Genomic DNA, 19,694 nt, shown 5'->3' on the forward strand with positions numbered 1-19,694 from the left:
GGCGGTGCTAGCACCATCCCAGACAGGGTTTTGTGTATCCTGGGTAGGCAGGGCTTTAGAGGAAGGTGACTGCAAGTGGCACCCCGGTGCTCACTATGCATCTGTCGGCTAGAACCAGTTCTAGGGGCACACCAGCCCCTGAGCTGGGGAAAGTCCGGCATGGGAGAGGGGTGTAACCACCCCCCTTCCTGGTCCCACCCATAGGGCAGGACCTAGTCGCATACCCACCCCTTTCTTTAGGATAAAGGCAGGAGCGGGGACCCTTCCAAATGAGATCATCTTTGAATCAAGAAATTACTTTCTACGAAAGGAACTCGACTTCTTCTCAAGATTTCTCCCTTGTGGCTAAGGAGTAGTCACCCTGCATCCGCAGGCACCATCTAAGAACACTGTGGTTTGCTGCACGTCCTTCCTCCGGAATCCGACCGACCAGCACGACGAGACCCGGCTTCCCTGGCACCTCTGACCTCTACCTACCTCTACAGCTAAGCTGAGAACCGTAGGTGCGACGAGACCTCGAGGGACCGGCCATCATCAGAACTGCACGACTTCTATCCAGCACGACCGCCGAGGGATCCTCTGGTGAGTGCTTTGTGGTCCGAGAAGCCCCGTCCCTGAGCAGCTCCAGCACCGAAGACCAGCCCCCAAGCATCCACGAGATCTGCGTGGGGCCCTTCTGCTTTTTGGCTGCTCACCGCGTTGTCTGGCTATTAGCCCGCTGGCTTGTGGCCTTCCCGACGACGACCGACGACATCACCACTGCTAGTCTGGTTGCTCCAGACTGGCCCTTGCTCTCTTCCAAAAGAGGAGCACCCCGGACCCTCCTGGTCCACTCCAGACGCCATTTTAGGTCCACCGCGTGGGCTTGAATTTTGCCAAGACTTGTTGCCCCAATCCTGGGTCCAGCGACGTCGACAGCATCAACCATCGTGGGACAGCTCGCACCTCCAGCCTGGTCGCCGACGACGCCTCCTGGTCCGTGAGACTGCAGAGCCCAGCGTCGCCCACTCACCTGGTCGAGGTGACTCCATCCGGTGCCATCCTGGTGCCCATCTGATCACTGGCTAGTGATTCAGGACTTGGTCCCCTCTGCTTACAGGTGTCTTCCATCTTCGATCCAGGCTTGGATCCACCGAACAATCTTCACTGGTCGCCTGCCAGCAACTTCTTCTTTCAGGCTCCATAGACTGCAACAAGGATTCCCGACGTCTTTTCAGACCTATGCAGCCGCAGCCCCTGGGCTAGGTAACTCCGGCATTTCGGTGCCCCAGCATAGCCTCACTATCCAAGGGTCCAGATCCTTTTTCGTTTTCAGCCTAACTAGTCGGATTCGTCCGATATCCTTAACTTTGCTTTTACTAGCCTCCATAGACTTTGTCCAGCATCCCGCGTGAGAGTGCACACTCTGCACCCGAGTCCCCTAGGCCTCCTGCTAGTAATCTGAAGGTTCAGTAGGCCAGTCCTAGCGATTCCAAACCCTATGAGATTAGTACTTACCTGCTAGTAATTTCGCATTCCACTTCCATAGTATATGGTTTTCCGTGCCCCTCGGGCATTTGTGTAAATTGTGCAACTTAAAGTATTTTCGTAAGAGTTTTGTTGTGTGCTTAGTACCCTGTCCTCATAAAGAGTACAGGGCTGTTGTGATCTAAATAAATACACTGTTTATTTTCATAACACTTGTGTGGTGTCCTTTCACTTGGTGTTTAAGGGGTATATGTGATGGTATAACAGCTGGCTTAACACGCCCTCTAGAGTTTAGCCCGAAGACTGCTCTTGTCCATGCTACTAGGATAGCTGGTCTATTGGTTGACTTACAACCAATCATCAGTAAGGGTTGTTTGGACTGATACATAGTGATCACTAGAATAGTGAGCACTGCATATCAGGCCAACTTCTCACAGAGGGCTCGTGAAACGAAGACTGTATCCATTGCAAACAATATTCAGCACCCACTTGTCCAGAGTAATTTTTCTCCACTCTGCCAGAAAAAATTGAACGCTTCCCCCCCACCGGAGCGGGTAACGGATTAAGGGGAAGTAACAGCTCAGGGTTGAGACCCGGCCGGGCCCTTGTTCGCTGTAGAGGACTGCTGTACCCCTCTACCCTTTTGACACTTTGGAAGGGTCTCCGGAACTGCTGCTGCTGTTGCTGTCCCGAAGACTACCTCGTCCTCTTGCTTGTGCACCGAACAGTCTCTGGAACGGGCGGTAGGACTTCTTTTCTTTGGGCTTCTCCAAGCCCACAGCCATCAGGGTCTCTGCCTCCGCCTTCATGCAGGCCATCTCATCTTCGGCATGTTTTCCGAACAGGGTTTCCCCGGAAAAGGGCAGATTGGCCACCCGCTGCTGGGCTTCCGGCTTAAGAGATGTGAGCCTGAGCCAAGCATGGCGCCGCTGGTTGATCCCATGGTCAGCCAAGAGAGAAATGTCAGCAGCCGTGCTTATGACCTGGTTTGACACCTGCATCCCCTCTTTGAGGATCTCTTGGAAGTCCTCCCTCTTGTCTCGTTGCAGAAGGTCCGTGAACTGTTGCAGGGAGTCCCACAGGGAACGGTCGTACCGCCCCAGCAACGCCGCATCACTGGAGGCCTTCATGGATGTGGATGCCGTACCACAAGCCTTCCTTCCAGCAGAGTCAATCCATCGGCTTTCCTTATCGGGCGGCACGGTTGAGGACGGGGAGGTAGAGTGTAACTTCCTGGCCGCCGTCACGATCACAGAGTCGGGTATCGGATCTATCCGCAGAAAGGCCGGGTCCGACTCCGGGGCCCTGTACTTCTTCAGAAGTCTGGGGGGGGGGGGGGGGGCAGCGGCCTTCACCACCGCTGGTGTGAGGAACCGCTCCTCTGCAGGTTCTACCAAGCCTGGCACTAGCGGTAGAAGAGGGCGAGACAAATGCTTCTTGTGAAGCGTTTCAAAGATCACGGACGTCGTGGGTGTAGGAGCAGTCACCGTGATTCCCAATTTTGTAGCGCCCCTCAGGAGAACCTCCTGGAACGTGCTGATATCGTCCACAGGAGACACCCTTGTCTCCGGGGAGTCCGACAAGGTCGGTGAATAGGATCTTGTCCTGGAGGAGTCCGTGCGGGAGCTGGATCCCTGCCTCTTATGGCGACGTCTTGATCTAGTAGAGGATCTGCGTCTACTCCTCTCCGTCCGGAGCGTGATCGCAACCTCCTAGGCCTCGGCCTATCCGCCAGTGCCCCCGGAACAGGTGTCTTTGGTTTTGCCGGGGCCTTCGGCTTAGGAGTCCCCTTGGGAGGGGTTGGAAGCCTGGGTAGTTAGACCGACCTCGGAGAGGCCGGAGGTGGCTTATGTGGGAATTGAGGTCGAGGTCCGGGTTGTGGAAGTGGTGGTAGCGGAGGAGGGGTAGGACCCCTCGGTGGGGGACCCCTCGGTAATGGAGGCGAAGGTGTAACTGGTCTCTGGGACGGGGTATACACCTCTGAGTACACCGAGCCCGGTGATCCGCCTTCCTTTCCAGCTTGGGACGTTGGAGACCCTCCAATGGGGTCAGGTGTTCTCCCACCTCTCTTCGGCGTCTAAGAACGGCGACCAGACGGCGAGCGTCTGTTCCTCTGCGTCGACAGTATGCGCCTCGGCGGCGACCTCTTGCGCCTCGACGGCGGCGACCTCCTGCGCCTCGACGGCGATCTACTCCTCGACGACGAAGAGTAGATCAAAAAAGTGCAAAAACCAAGAAGAAAAGCACTAAAGTACTTTAGAAAGCACTCAAATCGAAACAAAAGTGAAAAATCACCAATAAACCCTTGAAAAGGGAGAGCTCAATGCTCCAGGGTCCTGCTTGCAGGAGCCGGAAAAAAACTGAAAGTAAAAGGGACCTGCACCGCATTCTGGGATACTGTGAAGTTCTGGAAAGTTCTCTTAAAGGCACAGTATCCTGTTTTGAGCCACATAATGGCAGCCTATGGGGCTTGTCTGTCCATGTCTTCCTCTCTATCATTCCAGGGGGTTTTGCTGCTGAAGCTAGGAAAATCTGGACAGGCTTTGCTGTTTGTGGATTTTTGGTGGAATTTCTAGCTGAAGTACTGAACAGTGTAGCCTGGTTTATAGGCTGCATTATCTGTCTTTAATTCTCTCTTAAGTGTCTGTGCATTTCTGCATTTTACGACACTTTAAGAGATTATTTTTGATTGCTCCGGGGCCCACGCACATGGGCGGGACTATTCACTAGATTAGGACTATACACAGAGATCCCCTACTACAGAAGTAGCATATTCCGTTCGAGGCATGTGGGCTGCTGAATTCATATCTGTGCATAGACTGTATAGCAGTATCTCCTCTAGCGGTGGTTACCTGTGCCAGCTGCAGCAGTTTGAAAGAGTTTTGAGGACAGCCTGGCCTACAGCAGCTTGCTACTTTGCTTGCACGTCTACACAGTAGTGTTTTGTAAAAGTGTGTATGGAGGTCCATGTGGCTGCTCTACATATATCTTCAAGAGTGATATTCCCTAGGAAAGCCATGGATGCCCCCATTTTGCGCATAGTGTGCGCTCTTGGGGGGGACAGTTAAAGTGAGTTTAGCTTTTTGATAGCATATTTGAATGTATTTATCTATCCATCTGGCTATTCCTGACTTTGATATTGGATTCCCTTTATGTTGTGGTGAAAAAGCAACAAATAATTGCTTTGTTTTTCTAAATGATTTCGTTCTGTCCACATAATAAAGCAGAGCTCTCTTTACATCCAGTGTGTGTGTAGGGCTCTTTCAGCTACTGACTGTGGATTTTGGAAGAACACTGGCAGTTCCATTGATTGAATAATATGGAAAGTGGATATGACCTTTGGTATAAACTTAGGGTTTGTTCTAAGTACTACCCTGTTACCATGTACTTGCATGAAGGGTTCATGAATTGTTAGCGCTTGTAACTTGCTAACTCGCCTGAGTGAGGTAATGGCAATCAAGAAGGCCACCTTCCATGTTAGAAATTGCAATTCACATGAGTGTGAGGTTCGAACGGAGGTCCCATAAGTCTGGTAAGTACTATGTTTAGGTTCCAGACCGGCGAAGGTGGGTGCCTTGGAGGAATCACCCTTTTAAGACCCTCCATAAAAGCCTTGATTGCTGGTACTCTAAACAGTGAAAGGTGTTGTCTGTTTTGGAGATATGCTGCTATAGCAGCGAGGTGTAGTCTTATAGAAAAGTATGCTAGGTTGCATCTTTGAAGATGCAATAGGTAAAATATAATGTTTTGTATGGAAGCATCTAATGGGTTGATTTGGTTATTGTGTGCAGTAAAAAACAAATCTTTTCCATTTAGCTGCATTGCAAGCTCTAGTAGTTGGTCATCTTGCCTCCTTAATGATGTTCATGCAGTCTGGAGGTAAGTTAAGGTATCCAAATTCTAAGACTTCAGGAGCCAGATCGCTAGGTTCGTCTGATTGGGATCTGGGTGTCTGATTTCTCCATGGTTTTGAGTTAAAAGATGGGGCGCGAGGCGCAGCCTTTGATGAGGAACTACTGAAAGCTCCAGGAACGTTGTGTACCATGGCTGTCTCGCCCATGTGGGAGCAACTAGGATCATTGTGAGTGACTGTTGCCGTAGTTTGCGTGCCACCAGCGGAATTAGTGGTGCTGGGGGAAAAGCGTACGCAAATCTGCCTGACCAGTTCATTCATATCGCATTGCCCTGTGACAGCGGATGTGGGAACCTGACGGCAAAGTACTGGCATTTTGAGTTTTCTTTTGTGCAAACAGGTCTATCTCTGGGTGCCCCCATTTTTGGAAGAATGGCTGGAGAACATGGGGGTGAATCTCCCATTCGTGTAGTTGTTGACTGTGTCTGCTGAGCAGATCCGCTACTTGATTGTCCTTCCATGGGGGGTGTTCTGCCAGGAGAAGGATGTTTTTTGGAATTGCCCACTTCCATATGCTCTGTGCTAAGTGGGACAGCTGTGGAGAGTGTGTTCCTCCATGTTTCTGGATGTAGTACATGGCTGTCATGTTGCCCGTTCGGATAAACACAGTCTTGTTGTACAAGTATTTCTGGAATGCTTTTAGGGCTAGAAATATTGCTAGCAACTCTAGTTGGTTGATATGCAGTTTCTTTTGTTTGATTGTCCAGAGCCCTTGGACTGTGTATTGAAGTAGGTGGGCTCCCCAACCTGTCAGCGATGCGTCCCCGGTTAGTACTAGTTGTGGAACTTGCTGTTGGAACAATCGGCCCTTGGAAGGTTTTGCGGGTTCCACCACTGCAGAGAGTTGTAAGCACGACTGTCTACCAACACTAGGTCTTTTAGTAGTCCCTGAGCTTGGTTCCAGTCTTGCAAGGCACTCTTGCAGTGGACGCATTTGAAGTCGGGCATGGGGGACAATGAATATGCAGGAGGCCATATTGCCTATGAGCTGCATGAATACTCGAGCTGGCAAAGAGTGTTGTGGCTGAAATTTGAGAATGAGCATCTGCATGTTGGCTATCCTCGTTGAGATTGGATATGCCTTTGCTACTAAGGTATTTATAGTACCTCCCAGATATTATTGTGTGTGGGATGGTTGCAGATGCGATTTTGGGTAGTTTACTGAGAATCCCAGGCTGTGTAGCAGCTGGAGTGTTTGAGACGTGTCTTTTACACACTGTTCGTACGATTTTGCTTGTATTAGCCAATCGTCTAGGTATGGAAATACGTAGATGTGTTGCCTCCTGAGATGTGCAGCTACTGTCGCTAAGCATTTTGTAAACACACTTGGAGCTGTGGTTACCCCGAAGGGGAGAACCTTGAATTGGTAGTGTTGACCTTCTATTGTGAACCTGAGATATTTCCTGTGAGCTGGATGTATAGGTATGTGAAAATACGCGCCATTGAGGTCCAATGTTGCTATGAAGTCTCCTTGCTGGAGCAACGGGAGCACTTGCTGTAGAGTGATCATATGGAAGTGCTCCGACAGTATGTATTGATTTAGGGGTCTGAGGTCCAATAGTGGTCTGAGAGACCCGTTCTTCTTGGGAATAAGGAAGTATAGTGAGTATACTCCTGTCCCTTGGTGTTGGAAAGGGACTGGCTCTATGGATCCTTTTTCCAGTATACATTTCACCTCTTGTTGTAGCAGGGTGAAGTGATCTTTGGACATAGGACGGTGTCTGGGTGGTATGTTGGGTGGAGTAGAAGTGAGTTCTAGGCAATAACCATACTGGATAATTTGTCTCACCCACCTGTCTGTGGAAATTGCGTTCCAGACTGGTAGGAATTGTTGGATTCTGCCTCCAACCGGTGTTAAGTGGTCTGGAGGTAGTGTGATGAAGTCACTGTTTTGCGGCAGTAAAGGCTCTGGTGTTATTGCCTCTAAGTCCTCTTCCCTTGTTATTATTGCCCCTATAACCTCCTCTGTTGGAGCTTTTGTTAAAGGAACCTTGGGTGTTGCTTTTGTATGTAGACTAGGTTTGTGAAATATTGCCTCGTGTAGCTCCTCTGTAAGAGGAGCGTCGGAAGGAACCTCTGTGTTGTTGAAACTGCAATGCGCCCATTGATTTTGCAGTTTCTGTATCTTTTTTCATTTTGTCTAAAATGGTATTGACTGCAGGGCCAAAGAGGAAGTCTTGATTGTCTGGTTGGTTAGGAATGGTGGATTGCACCTCGTTCTAAAGCCAGAGATGCGTAGCCATGCAGGTCTTCGTAGTAAGACGCTAGTGTTAATGGACCTGGCTGCAGTGTCAGCTGCGTCAAGCGCACATTTAATGGAAGCATTTGTAATGAACTTTCCTTCTTGTATGAGGTCATTAGCTTGGGCTTTGTGATGTTCCGGCAGGTGTTGCATCAAACTTTCAAGCTGGTCATAGTGTGCTCTATCGTAACGAGCTAGTTGAGCTGTGTTTGAAATTCTCCATGAATTGGAAGCTTGTGATGCTACCCTTTTACCCGAGGTCTCTAGTATTTTAGACTCCTGATCAGGAGGCGGAGCTTCTCCTGTTGTCTTTGAGTTGGCTCTTTGCGTGCGTTAGCCACTACCAGGGAGTCTAAAAGGGAACTGGCCTCTAATATAAGTAGGGTCTGTAGGGGCAGCTCTATATTTCTTTTCAATCCTGGGATTGATCACACGTGCCCTGGCTGTATCTTTAAATATATCTGGCGCGTTTGTTAGTACCCCTTTCAACATAGGGAGTGTCCTGACATTTTTCTCTGAAGTAGGGAATGTGTCAAATAGAAAGTCTTCGTCTATTGGGTCATTGTGCATGTCTACATTGTGGTACTGTGCTGCCCTATCTATTAGTTGGTTGAAGACAATGGTGTCATCGGTAAGCGACTGCTTTGTTGGGTATGAGGAGGTGTCAGGGATGGGATGTGTGTCATTCTGATCTTCCCATGCCATCTTGTGGATTAGGATCCTCTGGATAGTTATAATCATCTTGAGGCTCTTCCCCTGTGTTATCCTCATTGTAATATGAGTGTGTAGGAGAGTAAGGAGCAAAAGGCGTATTAGGCATAGTGGGATAGAAAGGAGTGAAAGGTCTAGAGGGAGAAGTCCCGAAGTCCTTTTTCTTTAGAGGAATGGGGGAGTGAGAGTCCGTGTCCAATGGTCTCTTCTTCCTGTGTAGAATTGTGACTTTACAGATCTCAGGGTTTATATACAATTTTGCCCGTTCCTCTGATGTTGGATCTGGATGGAAGAGTTCTTCCACTGTCCGTGGATGTGTCGTTTACTCCTTAGGCTTAGTCTTTTTTGGATCGACTGTTGCCTTTGGGTCAACAATCTTTTTTGGTTAGATGACTTTTGGTGCCTTATTGCTCTTTTTCGGCTCGGCCTTTTAGTTCGTGTCGACGACTGATTGCGGATCGACCAGATCTTTAGGTTCGATACGCTTTTTATGCTCAACAGCTTTTTTAGGTTGACTGTCCTTTGTCGAGTCGATGACTTTCTTCGGATCGACTGGTTTTTTAGGAGCACTTGTCTTTGGTTCGATGCCTTTCTTCGGCTCGATAGACTTTGGTGCGACCTTCTTTGGCTGGACCACCGACTTCGGCTCGACGACGCTCAGTTTGACGGCGTTCTTTGGTGCGGCACCCTTTGCGTTGACGACCTTCTTCTGTTCTGCGACCTTCGGCGCAGCGGCCTTTTTCGTATCGACGGCCTTCTTCGGTTCGGCGACCTTCGGCTCAGCGGCCTTCTTTGGTTCGGTGCCCCTCGGCACGACAGCCTTCTTTGGGTCAACGCCCTTGGGCTGTACGGGCTTTCTCAGTTGACGCCCTTCGAGTTGACGACCTTTTTGGGTTCTAGAACCTTCTTGGGGATAACGTTTCTCGGACCTGGGGTCTCTGAAGGCTTAATTTTAGTCTTCAGAGCAGAGCCGGAAGGCGGGGCTTCTGAAAGAGTCTTTGGATCTAGGCTAAGGGCTTTAGGCGATGCCTAGACCGGAGCCTTCGGTAACGGGGTAATCGGTGTCGGGGGCAATGTACTCATGGTTTGCCCCGGTGGGATCTCGTCATCGGAGTCTGAGTGGTCCGTGGCGGTGACGATCTCTAGATCCAAATCTTCCACTTCTGGGAGTTCTTGTTCATCATCGAAGATGTTGTCTGGTTCCGGTGCCTGTCGCTGCATCTCTTACCTAGCGGCCTGTCGAATCCGGATAGTTTTCTTCGACCGGAATTGGGCACAGGCTGGGCAATTTTCTTCTTTGTGGTCTGGTGATAGGCACTTGTTGCATACTGTATGTTTGTCAGTATGCGGGAATTTGGAGAGGCATTGTGGGCACCTTCTGAACGGGCTTCTTTCCATCGACAGCAGGCCCACGTGGCGTCGAAAAGGCCCAACGGCCCGCGTCGACGACCGGGTCGAGATGGAAAGTTTGATCGAGTCAAGAAGTACCGAGCTTGAACAATACCGAAGTCAAAGGCCTTTTGGCCTTTAGAAAAGTTTATTTCCGAATCTGAAGTTGGAGTATAGGAATAACATCCGAACTCAATGGCGGAAAAAACAATCTGAGGATGGAGAAGATGCCCATGCACACTGTAGTCCAGGGGAGGAGTCACCTATCTCGTGATACTATTCGTGGAGAAGTGTGGCTCAGGGGTTAGAGGCGGCAGACCCGGAAGCTGAGATCGGCCCTGGACCAGGGTTCAATTCCCCGCCTCGGCGGGTCTTGGGCTCAAAAATTCCACGGACTCGATAATTCTCGCTCCGGTGCCTTCTCAACTCATGGGTTCAGACTCTGCGACTCTGGGCAATAGCTTGCTTAATCTCCACAACGGCCCCTCGCGGCGGGATGCCTGGCTTTCACCTTGTGGATACCCTGCCGGGGTTATCTCACAGGGGAATACCAGGACGGGTTCCCTAAGCAAGCGCCGGGAAACCCTTTGTGGGTAGCTGTGCGCTATATAAGCTCAAAAATACAAAAATACATACTTCGATGATTCTTCCAGGACAACAAGGTGCAATCATCCGGACCCAACACTAGGCGGCGATCTATGCACAGATATGAATTCAGCAGCCCACATGCCTCGAACCAAATGTTACATTTAATGATGCATGCTTGTGGACAATTGACAGTCAAATTAAAAAACAAATGTTGAAAAAAGTTTTAGTGAGCCTGGTAAGGTGACATGGGGTGCTAAAACATGAAACACTCAAAGCAAGGAGTGATCACACTGTATTTTAATAACTGGAGTTTAGCTGAAAAGCAGAATGGAAATGCACGCCAAAAATCAAAGTTAAGTAAGTGTTTTGAAAACAATGATAACAGTGACAAATTATTGGGGAATCAAATGGCAGATACATTGAGAAATGTTCTGAGCATTAACTATCTATTCCAGTAAAGTGGAGGATTACAATTTGATAAGTAATCGGGCATGATGTACATTACTTTATAGTAAAGCATCGCATAGCAAAGAGGGTCTAGTGAACTTTTAAGCAAATATCTAGTTTATAAGATTGTATTTACGCCAGGTCACAAGCCACACCGAGGGTCTGACTTTTGCCCCAACATTTTGAAACTGAAGAGAAGGAGGTAGACAGCACAGCTTTGCCACTCCTCCTTCACCTCTCATTCGCATTAAGCTTAGAAATGTGGTAAGAAACATGATTTTACCTCTACTCAGTCCGTCTGGACCACGAAGTATTCTGCATTCCTCAACTTGTCCATATGGGGAGAACATGCCCCTGATGTCGTTTTCGTTGCACTTTTTGGAAATCATCCCCACAAACAGTTTTCTATCTTCCACAGCTACAGGCGAAAAAGTATACACAAAGAATATTAAAACAGTTCCCAGTTCCACCATCACTTCCAAAAAATGCACTGCTAAAGGTACTTATGAAAAAAAAAAACCTCAGCACTTATCAGAACTCCAAAAAGACCCTCGGCTCAAACACAGTTTATGAGCCACCAATCACTGAAGTCGCAGAGTCATTACAAATGCAAGCCTTGGGCAGGTGTAACCCCTCCACCCAGTCCTTTCCCACCCAAGATTAGTGATTAATGACCAGAAGCGGTGCAAACAGCAGGCACTGTGGTTTAGTTTCTTGAGCTACCCATTAAAGTTACCTCACTCTACAAGTGTATCCCAGTCTCATTAGGTATTTAAGCTTTCTCATGAGTAATTTATCCCTGACAGAATCCTCCGCAGAGGCAGCCTTAGGAGTGCATTTTAGCAAGTCAGCTCTGCAAGTTAAACGCTCATTGGAGGCACGACAGAGCTGCAGGTCACAATTTCTTCTTTCCAGCAATTGGTAATTCACCATTCGATTATTGAAATGGTCAGAACATTTAGGAAACGTCATATCTAGAATAGCAACAACTGTAACATACTTACAGCTGCAGTATGAAGCGGGAGACAGCACAAGGCAATTTTCCCAAGATCAGGTGGAGGGGCGTTCATCACAAGGTCAGTGACACACTTGCATTACTCCTTCACCAAAACCCCATCCCAAGCTGAGAAGAGACTAGCACTATATTACACTATTGCAAAGCAGGAGAAAGGCCCAGGTTGTGCGTTGCTTGAGGGTTCAGTCTAATAACATCCACAGTCCTTCGGCTGCGGAGTCCAGAAACAAAACACCAAGAAATACAACTGAAACTCACCATTGTTCTTCTCGCTGTCTGCTGGCTTCATCTGGATAGGATGGTGCATCTAGATATGAAAACACCACAATAATGTGGAATCAGAGGAATGATCAGAGGAAGAAACATCAATCTAATGAGGTCGGGAAGAGAAAGCGGCGAGAGCATAAGTCATTCCAAGGAGGAACAGGAAGAAGGGTGCAGCATGAAAGGAAACATCCTAACAGTGTGACACTGGGATGCTCAGTGTCAGAGTGAGTGTGATGGCAGAAGACAGTCTATACAGCAGGAGGGTCTAGACTGAACATTCCTCCAAGCACTGTTGCAAGCGCTGTTGCAAAGCTTACAATCACCTGTGCTAAAACAGGTCATAAAAAAAATTAATAATAATGTCTAATCAACAGTTAAAACCAAGAAGGATACAGTCAAAAACTGCAGTGCCAACAAAAACAGAGGGCCTTTACAGCCCAAACACTAGTGTAGGAAGCTGGCTCTGTATATGGTTATACCGCGCACAGTCCAGAGAATCCCCCAGAAGTGAAGAGGGCTCAATATAAACCCACAGTGCAATTTGTGGTAGTGTGGACAAGCAGTCTTAGACCGAACAGAGAAATGCAAGACATTTGTTCTACACACGACTCAAAAGGCGATCCACACCAAATTTTACAAAAATATGTTTACGTTTTATTTTAAGACCAATATCTTTACAAAAATGTAAGAACATTTTTTAGGAAAAATACTTTAGTCTTTCAAAAGTCAACACTTTTCAAACAGTTCAATGTTGACCTATGGAGTAAAACAATGCGATTTCACAGGAAGTACGTATAGGAAACTGGCTCTAGATATACTAAACCAAAATGAGGTATAGCGTGCACAGAGTCCACAGTCCCCAGAGGTATGGCAGAGGCTAAAGTTAGATATAACCTTACTCTCTAAAGTGGTAGCTTAGTCGAGCAGTAAGGCAGTATCGGAGGACAGCGTTAAGAATTTGATGTACTCAGTCAGCAAATTAATTCACTCTTAAAGACTTAATCCAGAGCAATTGGTGTTGTAGAAAAATATTCTTTCAGATATTTAATTTCCTAGAACCAAGCAAGCCTGGCACAGGTAAGTGATTAATACTTTACAGTAGTAATGCAGTTAGCAAACAGTTTGAATTGTAATTGTATAGGCACTTTGTTTGGATTACAGTAGAGATACTACTAATGAAATGCCTTGAAATACAGTACATATACACTGTATTGAATTTTTAGTAGAATGTCGAGTAGATTACAGATTACTTTTCTTACACAGTGCAGTATACCTGGATACTGAACAGGGACATTTCCTGTAAACAGGAAAATAAAAACATGTTTGTTATTTAGTTACTTTTAAACAGTTTCATAGATTTACCTAAAACAGTTAATCTTATCTTATGGAGGGATATAGCGTTATAGGTCTAAAGGTAAGAATTTGGTTGTGGGAGTTGGTATTCTGGGGGTAGACCTAGGGGTCCCGCAGGTTGAAGGATGCATTCTTGTTACACCCTCAGCGGCACTACGGAGGCCGGGTGAAGAGTGCTGAGGCCCAATGTTATCCCATGGAGGATAGGGGGCCTCCGGTTGGTGGCCGCCAACTAGAAGGTCACAAGCTTGTGGGAGCAAAGCTCCAGGACTTTAGCTCAGGGCAAATGGGAAAACAAAGTAGCACTAAAAGTGCACCCTCAGCGGCACTAGGGCAGCCGGGTGCAGTTTCGACCTCTGGTACCCTGTTTGCAATGGGACACCTCCGGTTTGCAAAGCCATTTCAGGCTCTAGGACAAAGGTCTTCTGAGAGCGACCACTGCATTGAGAGGTAAGTTGGGGTGCTGGGGGTTGGTTAGACACCGTCGGCTGGGCCATGTAAGGCGGTGGGGCGTCGGGTGCAGGGGTCTCTTTTAGGGTTGGATCTTCTTACCATTCCTGGTCGCGGTTAGGAGGACCTTCCGGATTTAGGCTGCAAGCGTCGGATGGAGGTTTGAGGCGGGTGCGGGATCACTGGATTTTGGGTCAGGATCGCCGGGGAGACCTTCTCGTGGTGTTTGCCCACGCGAGCTCGGACGGCGGGTGCAGAGCGGGGCAGATTCATGCTTTTGGGCCAGGGCCAGAGGTTGGAGACAAACAAATCGGGTGTTCACAGGAGACACAGTCTTTGGGATTGAAGGCAGGCAGGTCCTCCGACGTTTTCAAGGTTACTGGCTGTAAGACACACCGGAATTTCGCAGGAGCAGGTTCGAGGTGGAGACAGGCCGGTACGGCTGGGGCCAAGTCAGTGGGTGTCTTCCTCATGTTAGCTTTGGCACAGCTGTTCGGTCCTTCTTTTCCTGTAGTTGGTTCTGGTCTGAGGAAGCAAGGTTCAGGGGTGGCCCTCAATACTAGATTTAGGGTCATTACAGTTGTGTAAAAGGTTTGGACCAAAGGGTCCCTTCCTTGGGGTGGGTACACCCACTATTATGCCACCCTCCAGTGGGAGGGAGGGGGGAAAGAGACTGTCCCTGGTTGGCTGAGTCCCCCATCTTCAAGATGGCGTGGACTGAGAGTTGTGCTTCACCTAGGCCTCCCCCCCCTGAGGGGTGGAGTTAGCAGAGGTGGGCCCACCTCTCTTACTCACTTGTTTCTCCTGCCGGTTCTACCACCCAAATTGGGACGCTACCAACCGGAGGACCCCTATCCACCCATTGGATAACGTTGGGCCTCAGAACTCTGAACCCAGCCGCCCCTCCGGGTGCACTTTGTGTGTTAACTAACCCTAGGGAGGTAAACTCTGCTCTGCTTGCGGAGTTTTCCGCACTCTGCTTTCCGTGGAGCTCTGAAAAAACTTCACCGAGCAGAGTTTTTTCCTCACTTGCGTTTACCATCGGCAGGTTGGTGAGTGTGAGCGAAAACAATCCACCTCCTGGACAGCTTTTTTCTCATTCCCAATAGTCAATATCAAGCTGGCAAGCGCGACAAATAAACCTCCCGGCAAGATTTCTCAGGGGGGAAGGGGGAGGGGGGAGATAGGGAGGAGTGCGCAGGTTTCTCACTGCGAGTGGTCGCGTACGCTCGTGAAAGCTCTAGTTGAGAAACTGCTCATTTGCGGCAGAAAAGGAAAGAAGGGACCGCTTGAGCTGTGCAAGGTGCCGTTCGCAATGACGGCACAGTGTGGACGAGCATCGGCACTGTGCATTCACAGCGAACTGCATTTTTCTATGGAACTACACCGCTTGCGGAGCTCCGTGTAGCGAGGCAGAATTTAGTTCACCATAGCGCAAGTCCGCCCTGGGTCAGTGCTAACCCTTATCCCTCTTTACCCTTAGTTTAACACCAGGAGCTTGGCTCGCACAACCTTGTGGCCTGCTCATCTGCAGCCACCAACCGGAGGCCCCCTATTCCCCATTGGATAACAATGAGCCTTGACACTCTGCACCCGGCCGCCCTAGTGCTACTGATGTTGTTAGGAGAGTGCATCCTTGACCCTGGGGAATCCCCGAGTTTACCCCCAGCTCCCACTACCGAATACTTACCCTAAAACCGATAACACTATTTTCCTCCATAGGATAACACTGACTGTTTTTCTTGGAAAGGTTTTAAAGTGTGGAGTTTGAAAACCTAAAGAAATTCTTTAAAATTCTACTAACGAACCAAAATGATTTTTTACCTATTTACAGGAAATGTCACAGTGTAGTATCCAGGTACACTACTCTGAAAGAAAAGTAATCTCAAAAGTAACTTACCTGTAATTTTACTAAAACTCCCATTCAAAATATATGTACTGCACTCTGAAAAGCATTGCATTATCAGTAACTCCACTGTAATCAAAGTACATTTACAATTTTAATTCAAACTGTTTACAATATTTTTATACAAAACAATTGTTCTGAAGTTCAGTCTTTGAGTGTGTGACATCATTTGCTGACAGTGTGTACAACAAATGCTCAACACTGTCCTCTGATACTGCCTTCCTGCTCGCCCACACTACCACAAATAGCGAGTGAGGTGCTATCTAACTTTACCTCTGCCTACCTTTGGGGATCCACTCGACTCTGTGCACATGATGTACCTCGCTTTGGTATAGTATATACAGAGTCAGCTTCCCACATCACTGCTGAAAATATATTGGCATATAATATTACAAGCTTTTGACTTGGGAAGTGAAAGTAGATACAGTCGGTCCATGGTGGAAAAGACCCAAGAATTGTTCATCGTTACTCAGTGTGGAGCTTACACTGCGGTCCTAACATTGCTACCAGGTTTCCCAGCCTGGAGACTGGCACTAATTCAAGCATGCAAATCTATTAAAGACACCAATGCTGAAGAACCAGTTACAGGAAAGTAGCTTTTCCTTAAATCCTATTAGGAGAGCAAAAACAAGAAACAACATAGGTTTTAGGCTTGGATTGGACAATTTCATCATAACTGAACTTTTAAGGGATGTAATTTATGGCCAATGGAGTACAGGAGGAAAAGATGAGTTAGACTACATGTATATGGCCTAGTCAAAAGATTTGTCAGTCATCTTACCCCAGGGAGAATCTTCATGTTGTGAAGAGCATTCTGTGCTTCTAACGCAGATTTACGAGTGTAAAATGTAACAAAGCAGCATCCTGGAAATCAAAAAAAACTGGTGAAGAACTGCATGAATCTCTGCCCAAGCACAGTGTGATATTAACATTGGTTTGCATATAAATTACCTAAAATTCAATTACCAATCACCCAGAGAACCATAGTAAATAGATTAGCATACAAATGCAAACAAATTCTAAAGAAAATGCATTTAAAGCATAATTTAAGTCTTACTGCAGTAATCAATTTAATTTGCATTATTAGTAAACTGTTTTCATTTCTAAAGGTTCTCCTAAATTGTACAGTTTCCGGTATCTTCTCCGGTGCTTCCCGAACAGGTGTGAAGTCATAGCCCTCATGATTGGCAGCTTGCTGCCACAGAGAGGTTTGCTCTCTATCCTAACACTGCCATCAAGAGGCTAAACTAGGTCACTATAACAGATTAGCAACCTAGTGCCAGGCTAGTCGTGTCAGCACACTTGTCCATCCCCTCTTGATATCAGGACCGCTGACGAACTGCAACATTCTTTGAGAAACAAACTGGGGGCCATTATCCGAATCGTCCTCTGATGGAATTACTTCTCTCGCAGACACGTCTGTACAAAAATGTATTGAATTATCAGTTTCACCTCATTTACTATGCAGACATCTGGCCACTTGGAAAAGCAGATGTTCTCCATGGACTATCAGGATACAGGAGACTATAGTAGACTATCTGACCCCCATATGTCTCGTCTCTGATCTTAGTGGTCAAAATTCTTTACCGTAAATATCTTTCTATGTCCTTGTTCACAATTGACCTCCAAAATCCATTCATGCTGTATGCTTGATGTTAAACATTCCATAACTCCTTTCATGCAATAATTCCACAAGTCTTCAAACGAACAATCTGGCATCACCAACCTGTGACCTATAAAGATCGTACTGTTCACCACTGACAACCCTGAGCAGACCGGCTTATACTTTTTAAGCAATTCATCACTTGTCCATTCCCTCTTCCTTCTATATCAAATTAGTTTTCCCCTTCGCCAACCATTCATCATTCCAAGCTACTTATCATTCATCCTGGCTAAGAGATCCCACAACTGACATCCCTAAATTTGCCACCATCCAGCACTGTTACGCAAAAGGCAATCTGCTTCAACATTCCTTGTTCATGGTATATACTTTAAATAGTCTTGGACTCTATACAACCACCTTGCCATGCGAGGGGTACCTTTCCCTCAACCCTTCCTCATGAATACATCCACCAACGCCTTGTGATCGGTCCTTAGCTCAAACCTCATACCCCACAAATAGGTCCTGAAATGATAGACTCCCACCAGCAAGCCAATGCCCGTTTTTCGATTACTGAAAGGTTTCTTCAGCTCCCACTATAATTCCTATGCTATAACCCTGCCCCTTTCTTTATGTAGTTGTATCAACAGCGTACCCAGCAGAATGCACTCGCAAAGATGGTCAGAATAGTCATACTTTGGCTCACAATTGCTCCTTATCTTATGAAATTGGTACACTCAATAGCTTCTGAAAGTTTAAACTTTGGTTTGATAACATCCACTCCAATTATATGGCCCAAATATTCGACCCAAGGGAGGCAAATTTAGGTTTTTATACCTGAATCGCCAACCCAGCGTCACAAGCTCTCCAGAAATGGTCTGAAAATATAATCACGATCCATCTCATCTTTTACTCCAAACCAATAGGTCCACCTTGGAATATGGCGATTATCAACACTAGCAATGTTTGCATCACTCTCTGAAACACGAGGCAGTGGCAAATTTGAAAAGCATTCTAAAATACCTTCTGATGCAAAACAACCTGATGGTACACTTTAATTAAATCTAATGTTGAAAAACACTTGCCTTCTTCAAATGTGCTACACAATTGGTTTATGTTTGGGAATGGGTGTCAGTCTACCCAGTGGCAGAAGTCAACATGTTTACGCACGTTTCCATCATGCTTCCAAGCTAGAACAATTGGGTCAAGCCATTTTGATGACTATTGGTCCAATGACTTGCTCAGCATAATTTTCCAAATTCAGCTCCTAATGCATCCCTCGTGGACATTGGAAACCTAACCTTGTGAACTTTAGGCAGGGGGATATTCACAGGCAGATGTATCTATCTATCAGGAGTCTGACTTTCTATAGTCGATGCACATTACCTGTGGCCACATTACACTTGATTATTGTAGACTGAATGCAATCTAATATGAGTAACATGGTCCCACATTATCCCAATGGACTTCCATTAGTGTTCGCCATCCAAAGCCAGAGAAGCACAGGTATGTATTGCACATTTAAGGTTTATGGTGAGCAAACATCTGCCCACACACCTATGTAATCATCCACTTTATGCCTACAGAGATTATAGGTTTCAGTGATGTTTAGACCTCCTTTGCCATTATATCCCTCCTACACTAAATTTCTTTAAATCTGGTTCACTTAATACTAGCACTAAGTTTATTTATTTATTTATTTTATTTTGAAAGTTTTATATAGCGCGAACAAGATCTTCGCAGATATCAGAGCGCTTTACATAGGAGAAGAGCAAATATACACAGATACATCTGTAGTGTTAAAAGTACAGTGAAATGATATCATAAACAATCAAGTAAGTCAATTTCAAAGTCAAACAAAAAAGCAAAGGGTTCGAACAAGTAGTACAGATGAGCACTGAGTCTTTGAAGTTGATCCCCAGTAGTGGTTCAAGTGCATTTAGCCATGAGGATCGCTTTTACTTCTTTCTTGAAAAGTATGGTAGAGGTGATGAGCCTGATTTCAGGGGGGAGCGAGTTCCAAATCCTGGGAGCCATTCCTGAGAAAGAGCGTTTATAGGTTTTTTCCTTGCGGAATCTTTTAGGCTTTAGCAAAAGATTGTTTGTGCCTCTAGTGTTTCTGGATCCTCCAGAAATCGTCAGCTTCTGAGCGAGGTATCTAGGTGAGCTAAGGTGGACAGCCTTGTGCGTCAAACAAGCGATTTTCAGGTGTATCCTGGCTTCAAAAGGCAGCCAGTTCAGGGATTTGAAGTCAGGGGAAATGTGTGAGTGTTTTTTTGATCCAGTGATAAGTCTCGCTGCGGCGTTTAAAGAGGCTCTTATGGGTGCCGTAGTAGCTAGGGGGAG

At 46.9% G+C, this 19,694-nt stretch overlaps 1 protein-coding gene across 8 annotated transcripts in view; it reads right to left on the reverse strand.

Annotated features, from left to right (window-relative positions):
- The window catches only part of CELF1 (CUGBP Elav-like family member 1), a 288,215-nt gene that overhangs the window by 174,017 nt on the left and 94,504 nt on the right, over positions 1–19,694 (reverse strand). For all 8 annotated transcript variants that reach the window (XM_086959737.1, XM_086959739.1, XM_086959734.1 and 5 more), the window contains 3 exons: positions 16,530–16,612; positions 12,031–12,079; positions 11,041–11,175 (listed from right to left, as the gene is read on the reverse strand). In XM_086959737.1, coding sequence (XP_086815863.1) covers positions 11,041–11,175; positions 12,031–12,079; positions 16,530–16,612 — 267 coding nt within the window. The remainder of the gene's footprint in view (positions 1–11,040; positions 11,176–12,030; positions 12,080–16,529; positions 16,613–19,694) is intronic.

This window comes from Lissotriton vulgaris, chromosome 2_2 (assembly GCF_964263255.1).
Source record: "Lissotriton vulgaris chromosome 2_2, aLisVul1.2, whole genome shotgun sequence".
Lineage (NCBI taxonomy): Eukaryota > Metazoa > Chordata > Amphibia > Caudata > Salamandridae > Lissotriton > Lissotriton vulgaris.